Genomic DNA, 17,055 nt, shown 5'->3' with positions numbered 1-17,055 from the left:
TTATTTAAAGGAAATTTTTCCACAGCATTTAGAATTAGGAAATTTTATACGGATAATGTTGACTACACGAACTTGAGACCGACTCACTTTAAAAATTGACCCTGCAAAACTTGTAATTTAAGGGATATTTAGACAATTTCAAACAAACTACTACAGATTATAATATGCTTTCCATTAATAAAATATGTCAGTTCTGAAAAATACTTTTATCAACAATGCACATGAAATGTACCCTAAACATTTCAGTGAGATTATAAAGGAGTATTTCTTGTTTTAATAGTGCAGACAACTTAAAGTGTAAATATGTGTCATGTTAATGATCTCTTGCTTTGTTACCGTGTAGGTTACAGAGACTGAGATGCTGTACAGGCAGTGTGTGTGTGAAGCTAACAACCATCAAAGAGAGCTGGAGAAGGTGAAGCGCAAAATCATCGTCCACATCCGCAAGCTCATCTGTCAAGGAGACACTGTGCTAAAAGAGGTGGGTTCACCAGCCTTTAGAGACAGATTGGGAGGCTAAAAGGCGACAAGTACATTTTTACACATGAAGGAGAAACGTCGATCGGATCACAAGCAGACGTGGGAGACACATTCCCGTTTACACTAGGGCCCGGTTTCATAAAGAATCTTAATGCAAAGAGTAGCTCCTAGTGACAAAATTCTAAGAAAATTCTTAGAAATGTGGGTGTTAACTCTTGAAATTAAAGAAAAAAATCCTAGTAAAGAAAAAAGTAATTCAAAGAGTATCTTAACCTTAAAGGAGTAGTTCACTTTTCAAAACTTTAGCTGATAATGTACTCGCCCCCATGTCATCCAAGATGTCCATGTCTTTCTTTCTTCAGTCAAAAAGAAATTAAGATTTTTGATGAAAACATTCCAGCATTTTTCTCCATATAATGGACTTCAATGGGAACCAAACGGTTCAAGGTCAAAAAAGACAGTTTCAGTGCAAACTGTTCAAAGGGCTTTAAACGATTCCAGACGATGAATAAGGGTCTTATCAAGCGAAACGAACGGTTATTTAAAAAAACAAATATTTAATAAATAAATAACAAAGTTTAAGCTGTATAAGCTCAAATGGTCGCCTTGCTCTGTTCTGTGACGCACGTTCGTGACTCTCCTGTTCGAACTCGTTCTTTAATTGAATGAATGAATCTTTTTCCGAGTCAATTCGTTCGTTTCGTTCGTTGAATGAAACAAATGACTTGGAAAAAGATTCGTTCATTTTGATGAACGAGTTCGAACAGGAGAGTCACGAACGTGCGTCACAGAACACACTTTGTTATTTATTTTTTAAATAAGCGATCTTTTTGCTTGATAAGACACTTATTCTTTATCTGGAATTGTTTAAAGCCCTTTAAAGCTGCACTGAAACTTTCATTTGGACCTTGAACCGTTTGGTTCCCAGTGAAGTGCATTATATGGAGAAAAATCCTTGAATGTTTTCATCAAAAATCTTAATTTATTTTCGACTGAAGAAAGAAAGACATGGACATCTTGGATGACATGGGGGTGAGTAAATTACAAGCAAAAGTTTTTTTTAAAGTGAACTACTCCATTAAAATCACTCTTTTTTCCCTTCTTGGACAACCAACCAGTCTTCAAAAGATTGTGTCATACATGATTTCATGATTTTAACGGGGTCAACCCCGCCTCCTCACTAAGATTCAATTTTTTGTCTTTTTCTTACTCAGAATTGCTCTCAGATTGGTCTTGAATAAGCTAAGACTCCTACGTAAAAGTTTTTAAGCTAAAATAAGTTTTCTGAGAGGATTCTTAGAATCTTTATGAATACGGGCCCTGGTGTTTTAATCCTTCTCTTTTGTCCACTTTGACCACTTCTGTCTAGCCTGGATGCCAGCCCGAACTCCGCCCACAATATTTTTCGGTCGGGAAGTTCGGTCTGGACTCGATCCATCGAGGAGTAATTATGATCAGGCAAAAAATGTTCGGGCCAATCAGATTGCCAGGGCGGGCTTTATACGATGATGGACAGATGATCTTCAGGGACGTAATCACCCAGCAAATAAATTTAGGTTCTAATTTTTGGTTCCCAGAACGTTCCTAGAACTTTCCTTTAAGGTTAAGGGAACGTTCCCGGAACATTCTCCTTAAGTTATAAAAATGGAACCTAAAAATTACCTACATGGAACGTTCCTATAACGTTCTTGTTTGGTTCCCAAAAAAATAACCTCATGGGACCATTCGGGAATGTTAGGGGAACGTTCTGTGTTTGCTGGGCATCACGTTATCAAAGAACGCTAACTGGTTTCCCTCAGAGATGACTGCAGCTGGAGAATTGAGATGTATAGATTCCGCTGTCGCGTCTGTTGTGAAATAAATCGACAGCGCATTCATTTTAATAGACAAGATCAAGTAAAAGAAGCAACACTCGTTATTTTACTTCTAAAATAAGTAAGTTCTCTCACTCTCTCAGCCCTTCTGCTTAGGCCGACTGCCATAGGTATAAAGTTATGCCCTCGTCCAAAGGCAGGGCGGGGATATGCAGCTCATTTGCATTTAAGGTGGTATACACACGAAACAGCTCATTTTTAATCAGGGCCCAAAATTACATTTTCAAATGGTTATAATAAATTAACTGTGGGGTATTTTGAGCTGAAACTTCACAAAAACATTCTGGGGACACCCGAGACCAATATTACATCTTGTAAAAAGGTGCATAATAGGTGCCCTTTAAGAAGATGGGACGTAATGAAAAGCATGTGGTCGTTGTGGTTTCTCCTTTGGTCGCACTCATGAAGGACCAAGTGAAAGAAGCAACACGTTATTTTACTTCTAAAATAAGTAAGTTCTGTAGTTGACAACTGTGCTATGCAAAGTAGTTGACTCACTGCATTGCTCTGATTGGTTGTAGGTCTACCGACTATCCAATTGAGTGCAGAGATTGTTTTTTTCCCCGGGTTCGGTTAAGACACGCCTCATAATCAAAGCCCTACGGAACAGTTTCAGACTCACATTCTGACTAGAATATGAGTATGACGAAGTCAGGCTAACTTCTGTCCATGATGAGGGTACATTTATTGGCTTTTTCAGATCTTTTGATCGAACGGATGAAATTGATCGAACGGATGTTTTAGACCCCATTTACACCTGTATTTAGCGTCGTCCACTTGTGATCCGATCGACCAAAACGCACCAGGTGTAAACAGGGCCATACTTTACTTAGAATGACAGGAAGATCTGCTGTATCCAGTGAAAGTCTAAAATTCACTAGCATCCACAAAACACCATAGCGATGACCTTTGCGTCAGCTAGCTCTAGTCATCAAATGTTCAGCGTATCCACTTGTATTTGTATATTCATCCATGGCTTCTCGATCAAAGTCTCTGTCTTGTTCCTCTGTCAGGCGACGGTGAACATGTTCTTTTACCAGCGGCAGCAGACTGAGCTGGTTCCTCTGGGCTACCAGAACCTGGAGCTGACCTGCAGGCCCTGTGAGCCGGGTGAGCCCTACCTGCAGTACATCCTGGGAAAGCACATGCCCGACCATCCTCTCCAGAACTTCACGTTCCAGGAGTTCATCCCCCAGAGCAGGAGGTGAGGGCACACAAGAATCACTTGTAACTTTCAGGGAGTCGCTAAGATTTTTTTCAGAGATCTCCCGTCTGCTCTAGGACTCAAACGGGATCCTATACAAAGTAATAACTTATATTGCTCATGAACGTGTTTCCATAATGATCCAATCATAAGTGGATACAGTAAGCACATAAAACGGTTCAACATGGAAACAAAAAGCGTAAAAATTTAGTAAAAATGTACTCAAATGCCTTTCCTTTCGTATATTTAAAATGACTTGCAGATTTATGAACAGCTCGTGTAAGCGTGTGTGTGATCCGTGAGCGTGCACACCTCTGGTTGCAGTTTCGCTTGTCGCCAGAGGGGGCGTAGTTCTGCAAAAACGCAGAAACTTGCGCAATGTACCTTTAAGCATTTCTGTCTCGATGCTTCGGCAGTCAACTGAAGCTCATTTACGTGTGTGAACAACTAAACTAGCAACCGCATCATTTGAGTTGAATTTCTCTGTACCCAATTTTCACAGATCCCCACCGACAGGTCGACGTAAACAAAGCAGTGCTACAAGTTACCTACAAGATTCATATGCGCTACCAGATGATCTGAAACACAGCAGCAGTTTAGTAGAAGGACGTACGTCTGATTTCCGTCATAAACTTTCATGCATTTAACCCGTCCAGCTGAAGTGCACCTGAAAATTGTCATGTGATTTATTGATGTACAGGACGGCCTGGTCAAAGTGACCGAGACAGCACTGGAGGAAGTCTTGAATCGCTGTCCAGTCCAGGTAGAAAAAAGAAATCTCTTGCAACATTTTATTACTGTCCTATCTAGATGTTGTCAATAAGAGACTAAAACCTCTCCTCCCTGAAGCTCATGGGAGCCGTAAGCTGCCCAAGGCCTCCTCCACGGGAACCATGTCTTCAGATGATCTTGATGAGAAAGACGCTCTGCTAGAAGCAGGTATATTTTACTCTCTCTTCATTTCTATGGCAGACACTGCAGTTGTTGACTTTTTTTGACGCTCAGTTGTTGACGCTCTCATTTGTGTGCAGAGAGCGAAGAGGGTTTATCTGATAGCAACGGAATGACGTGTAAACCACGAACTGCGTCACGTGCCGCTTTGACCCACAGACTGAGAAAAATGAAGAGCAAGATGGTCAAGTGTAAGCAATGTGACAACTACATCCTGGTCAACGGGATTGAGTGTGAGGAGGTGAGTATCAGATAAGGGCCCATGGTTTTTTACAGGGCCCATGAAATCCGTTTTATTTTTTCCCAAATTCCGTTTTGGGAATTCGTTTTTTTTTACCCTTGACTGTTTTAGTCGTATTTTAGTCGTAAAGAGAGTGTGCTTTTAAAGTTAATGATTAAAAAAATACAGATATATTAGGAATGACCTTAAATTTATTGAGGTAACGTGGCGGCGAATTAGTCTATGTGTGGGAAACACTGTATAAGTCACGTGCAATTTCTCGGCTCGGCACTGACGGCTTATAGCGTTGAGTTTCTTAACTTTTTGCCGACGAAAGTAAAGCAGCGGAGAGCCGCTTCGCCATGCTTTCGTTGTTTTGATTTCGTTGTGTCGCCCAGATTTGCTTCCCCCGGTCTGTATTTTCACCAGACATACGTTCTTCTCCTACACAAAAACAATTTCAAACCAAATATGTAAAAATCTACGAAATTCTGCGTTAACATTAGATTCCGCGTTAATTTGCCAATTCCGCAATTCCGTGATCGCGGAAATCATAGGGCCCTACTTTTAGTTAGTATATCCGAGTGAAATTGCTTCTCGAACAAGAAAAAATGTAGGACAGGACTTAATTTTGTCCATGGGGAATTGAATGGATGGTTGTGGTTTGCTATTGGTGGATCTCATGTGAGTGACAAGTTGCCCCGCCCTCATGCCAGTAAACACATCACCAGAGAAGAGAAGACGAGCTGCAAGAGGGAGAAGAATTTATTTTGATGAAAGATTACGAAGGACACATGAATAATCATAAAAAGATGTGCGTGGATAAGTCATCTATAATAAATACTGCAATATTCCATAAAAAACAATAATTGGCATTTTGATTTCATGGTGACACCACATTTTTATAACGCCATGTCTTGCGTGAAATGCAAGGTTTATACATTACCACAAAAAACAATTTCTCTATGAATAAGAAAAATGAATAGAATTGTGATTTATTGTTGGCTTAAGTAAAGCAATTTACTGGTGAACTGATCCTATAAATAAGTCCTACAATAATCCTGTCATTAATTACTCACCCTCATGACCTTCATGACCTTCGTTCATCATCGGAACACAAATGAAGATATTTTTGATGAAATCTGAAAGGTTTCTGAACCAGCCATTGGCAGCAACATCATTGCAACTTTCATGGCCCAGAAAGGTAGTAAAGACATCGTTAAAATAGTCCATGTGACTTCAGTGGTTCAATCTTAAAGGGTTAGTTCACCCAAAAATGAAAATTAAGTCATTAATTACTCACCCCCATGCTGTACCAACCCCGTAAGACCTTCGTTCATCTTCGGAACACAAATAAAGATATTTTTGATTGAATCTGGGGGCTGGATCACTTTTCCATAGACAGCCTGAGGGACTGCCTCTTGACGGCCCAGAAAGTCATTAAAAGAAAAGGTTTAAATATTCCATGTGCCTACAGTGGCTCAACTATAACTTTATCAAGCGACGAGACTACTTTTTGTGCGAAAAAAAAACGTAAATAACGACTTTATTCGACTTTCCATTACTTCCTTATGGGCGCATGCGCGAGAACTGAGACGAGACCGTTCTTCTTCGACTACTTTTTGTTACCGGCTGCTCACCGCTTAGGAGTTTTACCGCCCCCTACCGTATAAGATGACGTACTGCTTGTAAACAGAACGTTTTGCGCCTCCGGCTATATCAGTACGTCATCTTATACGGTAAAACTCCTAAGCGGTGAGCAGCCGGTAACAAAAAGTAGTCGAAGAAGAACGGTCTCGTCTCAGTTCTCGCGCATGCGCCCATAAGGAAGTAATGGAAAGTCGAATAAAGTCGTTATTTACGTTTTTTTTTCGCACAAAAAGTAGTCTCGTCGCTTGATAAAGTTATAGTTGAGCCACTGTAGGCACATGGAATATTTAAACCTTTTCTTTTAATGACTTTCTGGGCCGTCAAGAGGCAGTCCCTCAGGCTGTCTATGGAAAAGTGATCCAGCCCTCAGATTCAATCAAAAATATCTTTATTTGTGTTCCGAAGACGAACGAAGGTCTTACGGGGTTGGTACAGCATGGGGGTGAGTAATTAATGACTTAATTTTCATTTTTGGGTGAACTAACCCTTTAATGTTATGAAGTGACGAGAATACTTTTTACAATCTCTTCTCTTCCACGTCATTCTCCAACGCTGTTGACAGTATTAACAGTGCAATGCCTCCTGGTTCTACATCAGAACGTCGGCTCACTATTGGCCAGCAAACATGTGTTGTGGTTCTTACTTACTTTCTTACTTACTTTATACTTAGAATATTTAAAAGTATATTATACTTCTCACGTAACCAGCGACTGCCAATAGTGAGCCAAAAAAAGTATTCCCACTGAAGGTTGACCCACTGAAGTCACATGGACTATTTTTACGATGTCTTTACTACCTTTCTGGGCCATGAAAGTTGCAATGACGTTGCTGCCAATGGCTGGTTCAGAAACCTCTCGCATAAAATCAAAAACAATCTTCGTTTGTGTTCCGAAGATACGCCAATTTTTTGGGTGAACTATCCCTTTAAATGACTGGTTAGTAAAATAATGAACATGGCAGACTGACTGTTGCTCCTCTCTTGCCAGTGTGGCCTTGCCGTCCACAGGAAGTGCCTGGAGGTTTGCCAGCTGGAGTGTGAGCACAAGAGGGGCTTCATCTTTGGGATCGAGTTATCCCTGCTGCCCAGAGAGAGCCAGGACTGTGTGCCCTTCGTTGTCCTGCGCTGCACTGAAGAGATTGAGAGCAGGGCTCTCGGAGTCCAGGTAAAAACACTGATCTTGTTAAATTGTCTTAAAAGAGACACACAAGAAGTTTGACTAGTCGACTCACTCGTACACCGATCTGTATTTTTAATGCTTGCTAAGGCAACTTTTGACTATTGCTTTAAGGCTGGATTACATTACACGGCTTTTAAAATCCGAAAAGATTTTAAAACACTAGACTTGCCGACTTCGGAAATGGTTACAGAGGTTCTGAACTCATAAAACAGAAACATGTGCCTCATTGCTTGGAGACATGTGACAAATGAAATTAATACGTTTTAAAATCGGCTCAAAATATCAAACATGTTTGGTATCCTCTGACTGGATCGAAAATGTAAATCAGGGTTAAAATCGGGGTAAAAGTTGTGTAGTTTATTCCAGCCTTTAGGGTTAGTGATTTCAATAAAGATTTACCACGGACTTGAATGAAACCTCGAATGATTGGGGCAAGTTTTCGGCCGGCATCATGGACAAGCAAACAATCATATTTTGTTCAGAAGATAAAATGATCTGCTTGTGTTCCCTCTCTTGTTCTTGTCTCTGTGTATAGGGAGTGTACAGAATCAGTGGATCCAAACCTCGCATTCTCAAGTTATGTCAGGCCTTTGAAATCCAGAAAGACCAAGTTGACCTTAGTGACCTCTCACCGCATGACATCACCTCCGTACTCAAGCACTTCTTCAAAGAGGTAAAAAAGGATTCTTGAGTAGAGTTCACATTTTTAACGTGAGTTCAAGTAAAACAAATATCGAGTCTTAAATGGAGCACAACAGAGCTCGCCCAATTTTTCAGTAACCTTGTTTCCGGAAGGACTTTTTTCTCTTTGTTAAAGGAGTAGTTCACTTTTCAAAAAACATTTGCTGATAATTTAATCACCCCCATGTCATCCAAGATGTCCATGTCTTTCTTTCTTCAGTCGAAAAGAAATTAAGGTTTTTGATGAAAACATTCCAGGATTTTTCTCCATATAATGGACTTCATTGGGAACCAAACGGTTCAAGGTCCAAAAAGACAGTTTCAGTACAAACTGCAAACAGTTCAAAGGGCTTTAAATGATTCCAGACGATGAATAAGGGTCTTATCAAGCGAAACGATCGCTCATTTAATAAAAAAATAACTAAGCTTAAGTTTTATAAGCTCAAATGGTCGCCTTGCTCTGTTCTGTGATGCGCGTTCGTGACTCTCCTGTTCAAACTCGATCATCAAAATGAATGAATCTTTTCCAGAGTCAATTGGTTCATTCGTTCGTTGAATGAACTAAATGACACGCAAAAAGATTTGTTCATTTTCGATTCTGAAATCGTTTAAAGCCCTTTGAACTGTTTGCAGTTTGCACTGAAACTGTCTTTTGGACCTTGAACCGTTTGGTTCCCATTGAAGTCCATTATATGGAGAAAAATCCTGGAATGTTTTCATCAAAAACCTTAATTTCTTTTGCACTGAAGAAAGAATGACATGGATATCTTGGATGACATGGGGGAGAGTAAATTATCAGCTAAAGTTTTTTGAAAGTGAACTACTCCTTTAAAGGGTTAGTTCACCCAAAAATGAAAATTAAGTCATTAATTACTCACCCCCATGCTGTACCAACCCCGTAAGACCTTCGTTCGTCTTCGGAACACAAATGAAGATATTTTTGGTTAAATTTGAGAGCTGTATAACTACCACATTGGCTCCTAAGGGACTGCCTCTTGACGAGACTTCCTTAGATTTCCACGACGCATGCGCGAGAATTGCGATCTCCTTCAACTACTTCAGGTCAATTCTCGCGCATGCGTCGTGGAAATCTAAGGAAGTCTCGTTTCTGGCCTACAAGGAAGAAAAGAAATAGTCGAATAAACTCGTTATTTTTGTTTGTTTTTTCGCACAAAAAGTATTCGCGTCGCTTGATAAACATATAGTTGAGCCACGGTAGTCACTTGGGATATTTAAACATTTTCTTCATTGACTTTCTGGGCCGACAAGTGTCATTCCCTTAGAAGTCTATGTGGTAGTTATACAGCTCTCAAATTTAATCAAAAATATCTTCATTTGTGTTCCGAAGATGAACGAAGGTCTTACGGGGTTGGTACAGCATGGGGGTGAGAAATTAATGACTTAATTTTCATTTTTGGGTGAACTAACCCTTTAATGGTTTAAAAGTTATTGTTTAAAATTAATTCGCTATAGAGAAAATGAACGGGATTTTTACAACCCGTACCTGACAGTTACACTCTATTTACAGTAATCTTCTCATTCCTTGAAAAATATTTTGGGATTAATCCCCTCATGTGGTCATCACCCCGTCTATCTCTTTCACAGCTTCCAGAGCCGTTACTCACCTTTGACCTTTACAACGACTTTATCAACGTGGGTAAGGAGATTCAGAGGCTTAGTGAAAAGGATCATGTTGCCGAGACTGTTGGGATTGTGGAGAGTATTGTGCTCAAACTCCGAGAGCTTACTTGTCGATTGCCTCTGTGTAACTACAAAACAGTTCAGCACATGACCGCCCACTTAAACAGGTACCATGCTGTCTGAAGCTACATTAACGCTCATCTAAATGACGTGGTTCGCTACTAATCCATCACTTTCTTCTCTTCAGAGTGGCAGACCAATATGAAGACAACAAAATGTCTCCAGGAAACCTGGGCATCGTGTTTGGCCCCACGCTCCTGCGGCCCCTGGTGTCGGGGGACGTGTCGATGATCGCCCTCCTGGAAACCAGCTATCAGGCTCTTCTCGTGGAGTTCATGATCTCACACTATGAACAAGTATTCGGTTCCCCAACAAGATCCAGCACACCTCCGCCACCGCCTCCCACGGCACCCCTCCCGGACACCCCCCCAAGAGCTTCATGTCCCATCTCTCCTGCCAGCAGTTCCTCACAGGACCCTGGAGCCTCGTCCAGGGAACGCCCACGCTCATTGGAGGTAGGCAATACGAACGTGACGTCACACAATCTGTAGCTCCACGCTTACATCATGTTCTAACCAGAAGCAATGCTATAAGATCTCAGCGAGACACTCGACACGACACGGCTACCATACGCGTCAAAATCAATCAAATATCACAGCCAATCAGAAGAGAGTGTGGGTGTGTTCTCTCTCTCTCTGCAAGTGCACATGTGAAATCGGCATGCAAAGGTTGGGATAGTTGGTGCATTATTCACGAGTTGAATGCACCGCAAACGTCGTAATTTAAAATTTTCATAAATTAAAGGTACAATATGTAGGATTTTGCTGTAAAATATCCAAAACCCACTAGGCCAATGTTTGACTACTTACAATATCCCAAATGTTTCCAACTATTTGTAAATCGTGAGAAAATTGCGATTTTTAACCAAGGAAATGGGGCGTGTGAGCAAGGTCAATGACGTCATATCCGCGTTACCCCCGGTTTCCACCAGGTTTGACCTCGTACTGCAATAGTAACCATGGCGACAGACGTGGACAACTGGGTCGGTTATGCCCGTTATGCGAGCTCAACAGTGTGAGCGTCCCTAGCAGGGTTTTGTTCATTATGGACCATGGCAAGCAGCCTTTGAGACAAAAAGAGGACTAAAACGAAGATCAACATCTTTCGAAATGCCGAGAGCTCCACGCCCGCGACTAACTTCGACTTGACGGGGACGTGAGTGTTGCATGTTACTTGAGCAAACAGGTGAGCAAATCAATGTATATAAAACTAATCAATGTTAAATAGTTCAACATGATGAAAAGTTAGAATATGATCTGTATGTTATTCTCTAATGTTAATCTAGCTTAGTCACATTCAGTCAACAAACAACCTAACTAACTAACGTTCAACACTCAAATGCCGTTTAGTGTGATCTGTTAGAGCAAGTGAAGCAGCGCTGCGTTACCTCAAGTTTAATTCCTCTAATAAACTGACCTGTGTGAGTAATTCAGCGTGTAGTTTGGTAGAATTAAATGTCCTTATTCCTTTATATCCGTGGGACTCGCGTTGCGTGTGGCGCTGGTATACGTCTAGCAATCGCGCCCTGCTTCATGTTACAAACATCAATGTATTCACTCATCCATTAAAGATCCATCAGCTTGACGACAACATCCATAATTCCGCTTAATACGGAATATACGTCATTAATATACGCCTTTGTTATTGTAAGAGGTTAGCGACCCCTGGTGGCGAAACAATCTTGCATATTGTACCTTTAAATAAAAACATAAAAAAGCTAAACTTACCTGATGTGCATTCTTCGTTGAGTTGAGTTAAAAACCTTCCTGTGCTTTTGTGTGGCTAATTTAGAGAAGGTACACTGCCATCTTGCTCTGATTAAAGTGACGTGAATTGATTGGATGGTTGTGGTTTGCTATTGGTGAACCTCGCGTGAGTCACCCTCCGTAAACAGTAAACATCAGAGAGAGGTTTATTTTGATTAAAGGGTAACTAAACCCCTGGTCAGAGCCCGACTCCACCCACTGGCAATATTTGAAAAATGCTGAAATAGTGGGCAGAGCCCAGCGGAGATAGAGGGGACGAAACAGATGCTAAAACACTCTATCCTGATCGTTTTCAATACTCACAATTCCAATTCCTGACTGGTTTTGACGAAACAAGCTGTTTTTTATACTGCCAAAGGGGAGTAGCTCGCGCGGTGAGCTGAAACCTGCGTACGTCATGAAGTGCGGAACATCCAATAGGAAAATTCAACTGCAGTAGCCACCGTTCAACCTGAAGAGGGCAGCACTAAGACGTTTTTACACCATATATTGTAGAAATAAAACACTTTATACACATATGTCAAAAAAGTTACTCGAATCAATGACTGGTATTAATAAAGATCCATTCTTACAGATCATTAACTAAAAAAAGTTGGTTTAGGGTTTAGTTACTCTTTAAAGATAGGAGAGCATATTTAAAAAAAGATGAATCATTTACAATAAATACTGCAATATTAGAATTGTAATTTTTGATTTCATGGTGACTTTACTTGCTATCAACTAGATAAATATTAAACCATTTTAATAGCATTCAAAATAAATACTGAGTGACTGAAACGATCTTTGTCGTAGAATACACTTGTTTGTTCACATTGATTTTAAACGTACTTGTTACCTTTCATTGATTTTCAAGATCTGAGTTGAATTATCCATTGCTTTCAGACATATTGCTATAAAAGTCACGCAAAATGATATTCAAACGCACATTAGACGATTATATGAAGCACATTATCCGTCATAGTTTCTTATGTTTTGGTTCCAGCCGCGACGTCACAGAAATGGAAACCGTTTCTATCGTTAATGCGTATCGCCGCCGCGGCTGGTTAGAACAAAAACTCTGAAAAGACGCTGTGTGTTGCGGCATCGCATCTGGTTAGAACACCGTGTAAGTGAAATCAACACAGTCCGACTGATGCTGAAAGCTCGCCTCAGGTGGACGTGCTCATGCGGGCGAAAGAGTTCATCTTGATCTGCTTGAGCCGCTATTGCTCTGCTTGGGCCTGAATTGTCCCGCCGTGCCCGTGGAAAGGCCTGGAGGGATTAAACGCTTACTCTGTGAAGATTACTTCTGCTTGCCTGTGTGCTTGTGCTTATGTCAGAGAGTCTTACCTCTGCCGCAAGGTGATTTTAGTCAGTGCCGAGGCTCCTTAGCAACCATAGAAAAGCCTGGAGAATGGTATTAACTATTAGCCGAGTCTCCTCTAACTAGAACAGTTTAAAAGGCTAGTTCACTTTGAAATAAATTTTTGGTATGTTTTAGCTTACCACAAAGTGATCCAAGATGTAGGTGTCTTTGTGTCCGCAGTAATTTCAATTTTGATATTTTTAGGTCAAACCGTTGTCTGTCAGTTATATAATGGTGGTCTATGGTCACCACCTCAAAGAGCATGCACAGAGAAGTCCAAATTAAACATGATTTAATGACTCGTAATGGTAAGTACACATTGATGGCCTAAGACATGAAACGAGCGGTTTGTGTGAGAAAACGAACAGTATTTATATCGTTTTTACGTCTTGTAACCACAGCCACGTCCAACTGATCTGAGGGCACGGGCGCTTTGTGGCTGTGGTTACAAGAGGTAAAACAATATAAATACTGTTCGTTTTCTCACACAAACATCAATGTTTACTTACATTCACGAGTCATTAAATCATGTTTAATTTGGACTTCTCTGTGCATGCTCTTTGAGGTGGTGACCATAGACCTCCATTATATGACTGACAGACAAGAACGGTTTGACCTAAAAATATCAAAATTGAAAATACTGTGGAAACAAAGACACCTACGTCTTGGATGCCCTTGAGGTAAGCTAAAACATATCAAAAATTTATTTCAAAGTGAACTATCCCGTTAACTTATTGATTAGCGAGTTTTCCACAGGTTTAGACTGTTTTAGTAGGCTTCTCACAAATAGCGCTGGACTAACACACACTAACTGGCAGTTATATATCCTATTATAATAAATCCTATATAAGTACATTTTTTTCATGTTTTTTAAGTCTCTTAAGGCTTCATTTATTTGATCAAAATACAGTAAAAACAGTATAATTTAATTTCATTGCAATTTAAAATAACTGTTTAAATATATTTAAATGTAATTTATTTCTGTGATCAAAGCTGGATTTTCACATGATCATTCAGAAATTGTTCTAATATGATGATTTGCTGCTCAAGACACATTAATTAACAAATTTGAAAACAGTTTTGCTGCTTGGCATTTTCGGGGAAACTGAATATATATATATATATTCAATTTAATGCATTGTTTCCAAATAAAACTGTTAATTCATTTAAAAAAACAAAAAAACTCTAAAAACCCAAACTTTTAAATGATACCTGTGTAACCAGTTTATTTTTTTAAATGTGTCACTGACACTTTATTTACAATATATAATACTACAAGACAGTAATTTAAACATCTAAATGATCCATTAGTCAACTTATATTCAGAATTTTTATCATTTTAACAGAATCGCACTATCAAGAGAGATTCAAGCGAGGGTTATATTTCTGACAAGTCATCATCCAATGAAGCAATGGACCAGCTGAGCCCAGAAGCCAATGAGAGAGCAGGTAGGAGGGCTTTAAAAGACATTCAAATTCAATACCAGCTGGCTGCTTGCGCACTCTTTTTGCTCTGTGTTTCTGTGGCATTGCCGATCCTTTTTCTTCCTGTTGTCATATGCAAACAAGTCTTTTTTTTTTTGTTAAAGGAGTAGTTCACTTTAAAAAAAACTTTTGCTGATAATTTACTCCCCCCCCCCCCCCCCCCCATGTCATCCAAGATGTCCATGTCTTTCTTTCTTCAGTCGAAAAGAAATTAAGGTTTTTGATGAAAACATTCCAGGATTTTTCTCCATATAATGGACTTCAATGGGAACCAAACGGTTCAAGGTTCAAAAGACTGTTTCAGTGCAAACTGCAAACTGTTCAAAGGGCTTTAAACGATTCCAAACGATGAATAAGGGTCTTATAAAGCGAAATGATCGCTAATTTAATAAATAAATAACAAAGTTTAAGTTTTATAAGCTCAAATGGTTGCCTTGCTCTGTTCTTGTGATGCGCGTTCGTGACTCTCCTGTTCGAACTCGTTTATCAAAATGAACAAATCTTTTTTCGTGTCATTTGGTTCATTCAACAAACGAAATAAACGAGTTGACTCGGGAAAAGATTCGTTCATTTTGATAAACGAGTTCGAACAGGAGAGTCACGAACGCGCATCACAAGAACAGAGCAAGGCAACCATTTGAGCTTATAAAACTTAAACTTTGTTATTTATTTATTAAATGAGCGATCGTTTCGCTTGATCATCGTCTGGAATCGTTTAAAGCCCTTTGAACAGTTTGTACTGAAACTCTCATTTTGTCTTGAACCATTTGGTTCCCATTGAAGTCCATTATATGGAGAAAAATCCTGGAATGTTTTCATCAAAAACCTTAATTTCTTTTCGACTGAAGAAAGAAAGACATGGACATCTAGGATGACATGGGGGTGAGTTAATTATCAGCAAACGTTTTTTTTTTAAAAAGTGAACTACTCCTTTAATGGAAATACATTTTTAAAGCATTTTGATTAATACAAAATGACATTTTTTAATTCAATTGTTGTGAATAAACGTTCGATTTTGTTCTGTCCATCATCCAGTCCTGGCTATGAGGCCGACAGCGTCTCCTCAGGGGCATCCGGAGCAGGCTGCAGAAAGTCAACTACAGACTCAGTCGAGGGGTCACTTCAGCAGGCAGCCGGTCAAGTACTACAGACAGGGTTCGGCAGGAACACACTTACACAAAGCAGACTCTCAGTCGCAGGACGAGGACAATTCTGAGAGCGGGCAAGGACTTGTGCCAGGAAGTGCAGACAGCAGCCGCAGCTCCTCTCCTGAGCCCGAGACCCCCATGACAACTCACTCACGATTACACGAGACCCCTAGCCCGCAGAATAAGACTGGATGCAGTCAGACTGCACCTCACACAGGGGTGACGAGGACAGTATCGGATGAGGGGGTGACACCAGTAGCTTCTGGTGTAATGGGCAAACGAAACACCAACCAGTCGAACAACACGCTGGGCGGGAGAGAGCGCTTGATCCGATCCTTGAGGAGGCGTCCGACGGAGGAGAGAACGGCACAGAAGGGCCTGTCCGGACTGAGGCTGAAACGCAGTGATTCAGGGAAGGCCGAGAAGCTCCATTTTGTTTGACACCGTGAAGCATGTTTACTTCACTGATGGGGTTGCTGGGATAAATCCCATTTTGTGCTGTAAAGCCAACAGTATTTTAGTAGGCAACGCGCTGTACATTTTTTTTTTTTAGTTTCCCTGCTTTGTGGAGTGTAGTTAAATCACAGTACAGATGGTAGTTTCCACTCTCACTGGAAATCTGGCACAGATTTACCTGTGTTTGTTTTGTTATTCATAGACAGTCTGTCTTGTATAGATGTATGATGCTGAAACATGACTCCTTTTAGGATGAACATGCAATATATGGAAGTAACAACAACAAACTGGCTTTTTTTTGTTTTGTTTTTTCGGATTCTTTGAAACTGACATTCGACAATACATTCAGAAGAATCAGAATCAGAAAGAGCCCAGTGTACATAAATACAACAAGAAACATAGTAATACAAATTATAATAGAAAAATTTAAATATAAAAAATATGAGAATAAAAGTTGGGTTTAGTCAGGATAAGCATTTACAGATTATGAGCGTATTTACAGTGTTTTAAATGTTTTATCTACATATCACCTGAGTTTAAGATCTTGCACTGAACGGTATTGCACTTATTAGGACCTTACCGCTTATCATGCTAATTGTCCAACGCATTCTCATCCTTTAGCGTCATATATGAGAAAACGGCGCTATACTACGCACATGGCACCCGTTATCGTTAATATAACACGCGATGTGATGGTTAGGTTTAGGTGTGGGGTAGGGTAGGGTAGTCTCATATTACGCTAAAGGATTTATGACGCCTTGGGTTCGCGTGAATATTAACGATAATGGGTGCCATGTGCGTAGTATAGAATAGATGACTTGAGTTGAGTTTACTTTAGCCTATATTAATTGGCTGG

At 40.2% G+C, this 17,055-nt stretch overlaps 1 protein-coding gene across 3 annotated transcripts in view; it reads left to right on the top strand.

The window, feature by feature from the left end:
• Positions 1-16,505, top strand: part of gmip (GEM interacting protein) — a 28,996-nt gene extending 12,491 nt beyond the window's left edge. For all 3 annotated transcript variants that reach the window (XM_039686484.2, XM_089128786.1, XM_089128787.1), the window contains 12 exons: positions 344-481; positions 3,368-3,558; positions 4,061-4,167; positions 4,259-4,321; positions 4,408-4,497; positions 4,590-4,750; positions 7,366-7,542; positions 8,093-8,230; positions 9,844-10,046; positions 10,127-10,454; positions 14,457-14,559; positions 15,631-16,505. In XM_039686484.2, coding sequence (XP_039542418.2) covers positions 344-481; positions 3,368-3,558; positions 4,061-4,167; positions 4,259-4,321; positions 4,408-4,497; positions 4,590-4,750; positions 7,366-7,542; positions 8,093-8,230; positions 9,844-10,046; positions 10,127-10,454; positions 14,457-14,559; positions 15,631-16,184 — 2,253 coding nt within the window. In that variant the 3' untranslated portion in view covers positions 16,185-16,505. The remainder of the gene's footprint in view (positions 1-343; positions 482-3,367; positions 3,559-4,060; positions 4,168-4,258; positions 4,322-4,407; positions 4,498-4,589; positions 4,751-7,365; positions 7,543-8,092; positions 8,231-9,843; positions 10,047-10,126; positions 10,455-14,456; positions 14,560-15,630) is intronic.
• The last annotated feature ends 550 nt before the right edge of the window (positions 16,506-17,055 follow it).

The sequence above is a fragment of the Pimephales promelas genome, chromosome 3 (assembly GCF_988280905.1).
Source record: "Pimephales promelas chromosome 3, fPimPro1.hap1.1, whole genome shotgun sequence".
NCBI classification, from domain to species: Eukaryota; Metazoa; Chordata; class Actinopteri; order Cypriniformes; family Leuciscidae; genus Pimephales; species Pimephales promelas.
Note: the sequence above shows the minus strand (reverse complement) of the source record. Positions and strands in the feature narration are given on the sequence as shown.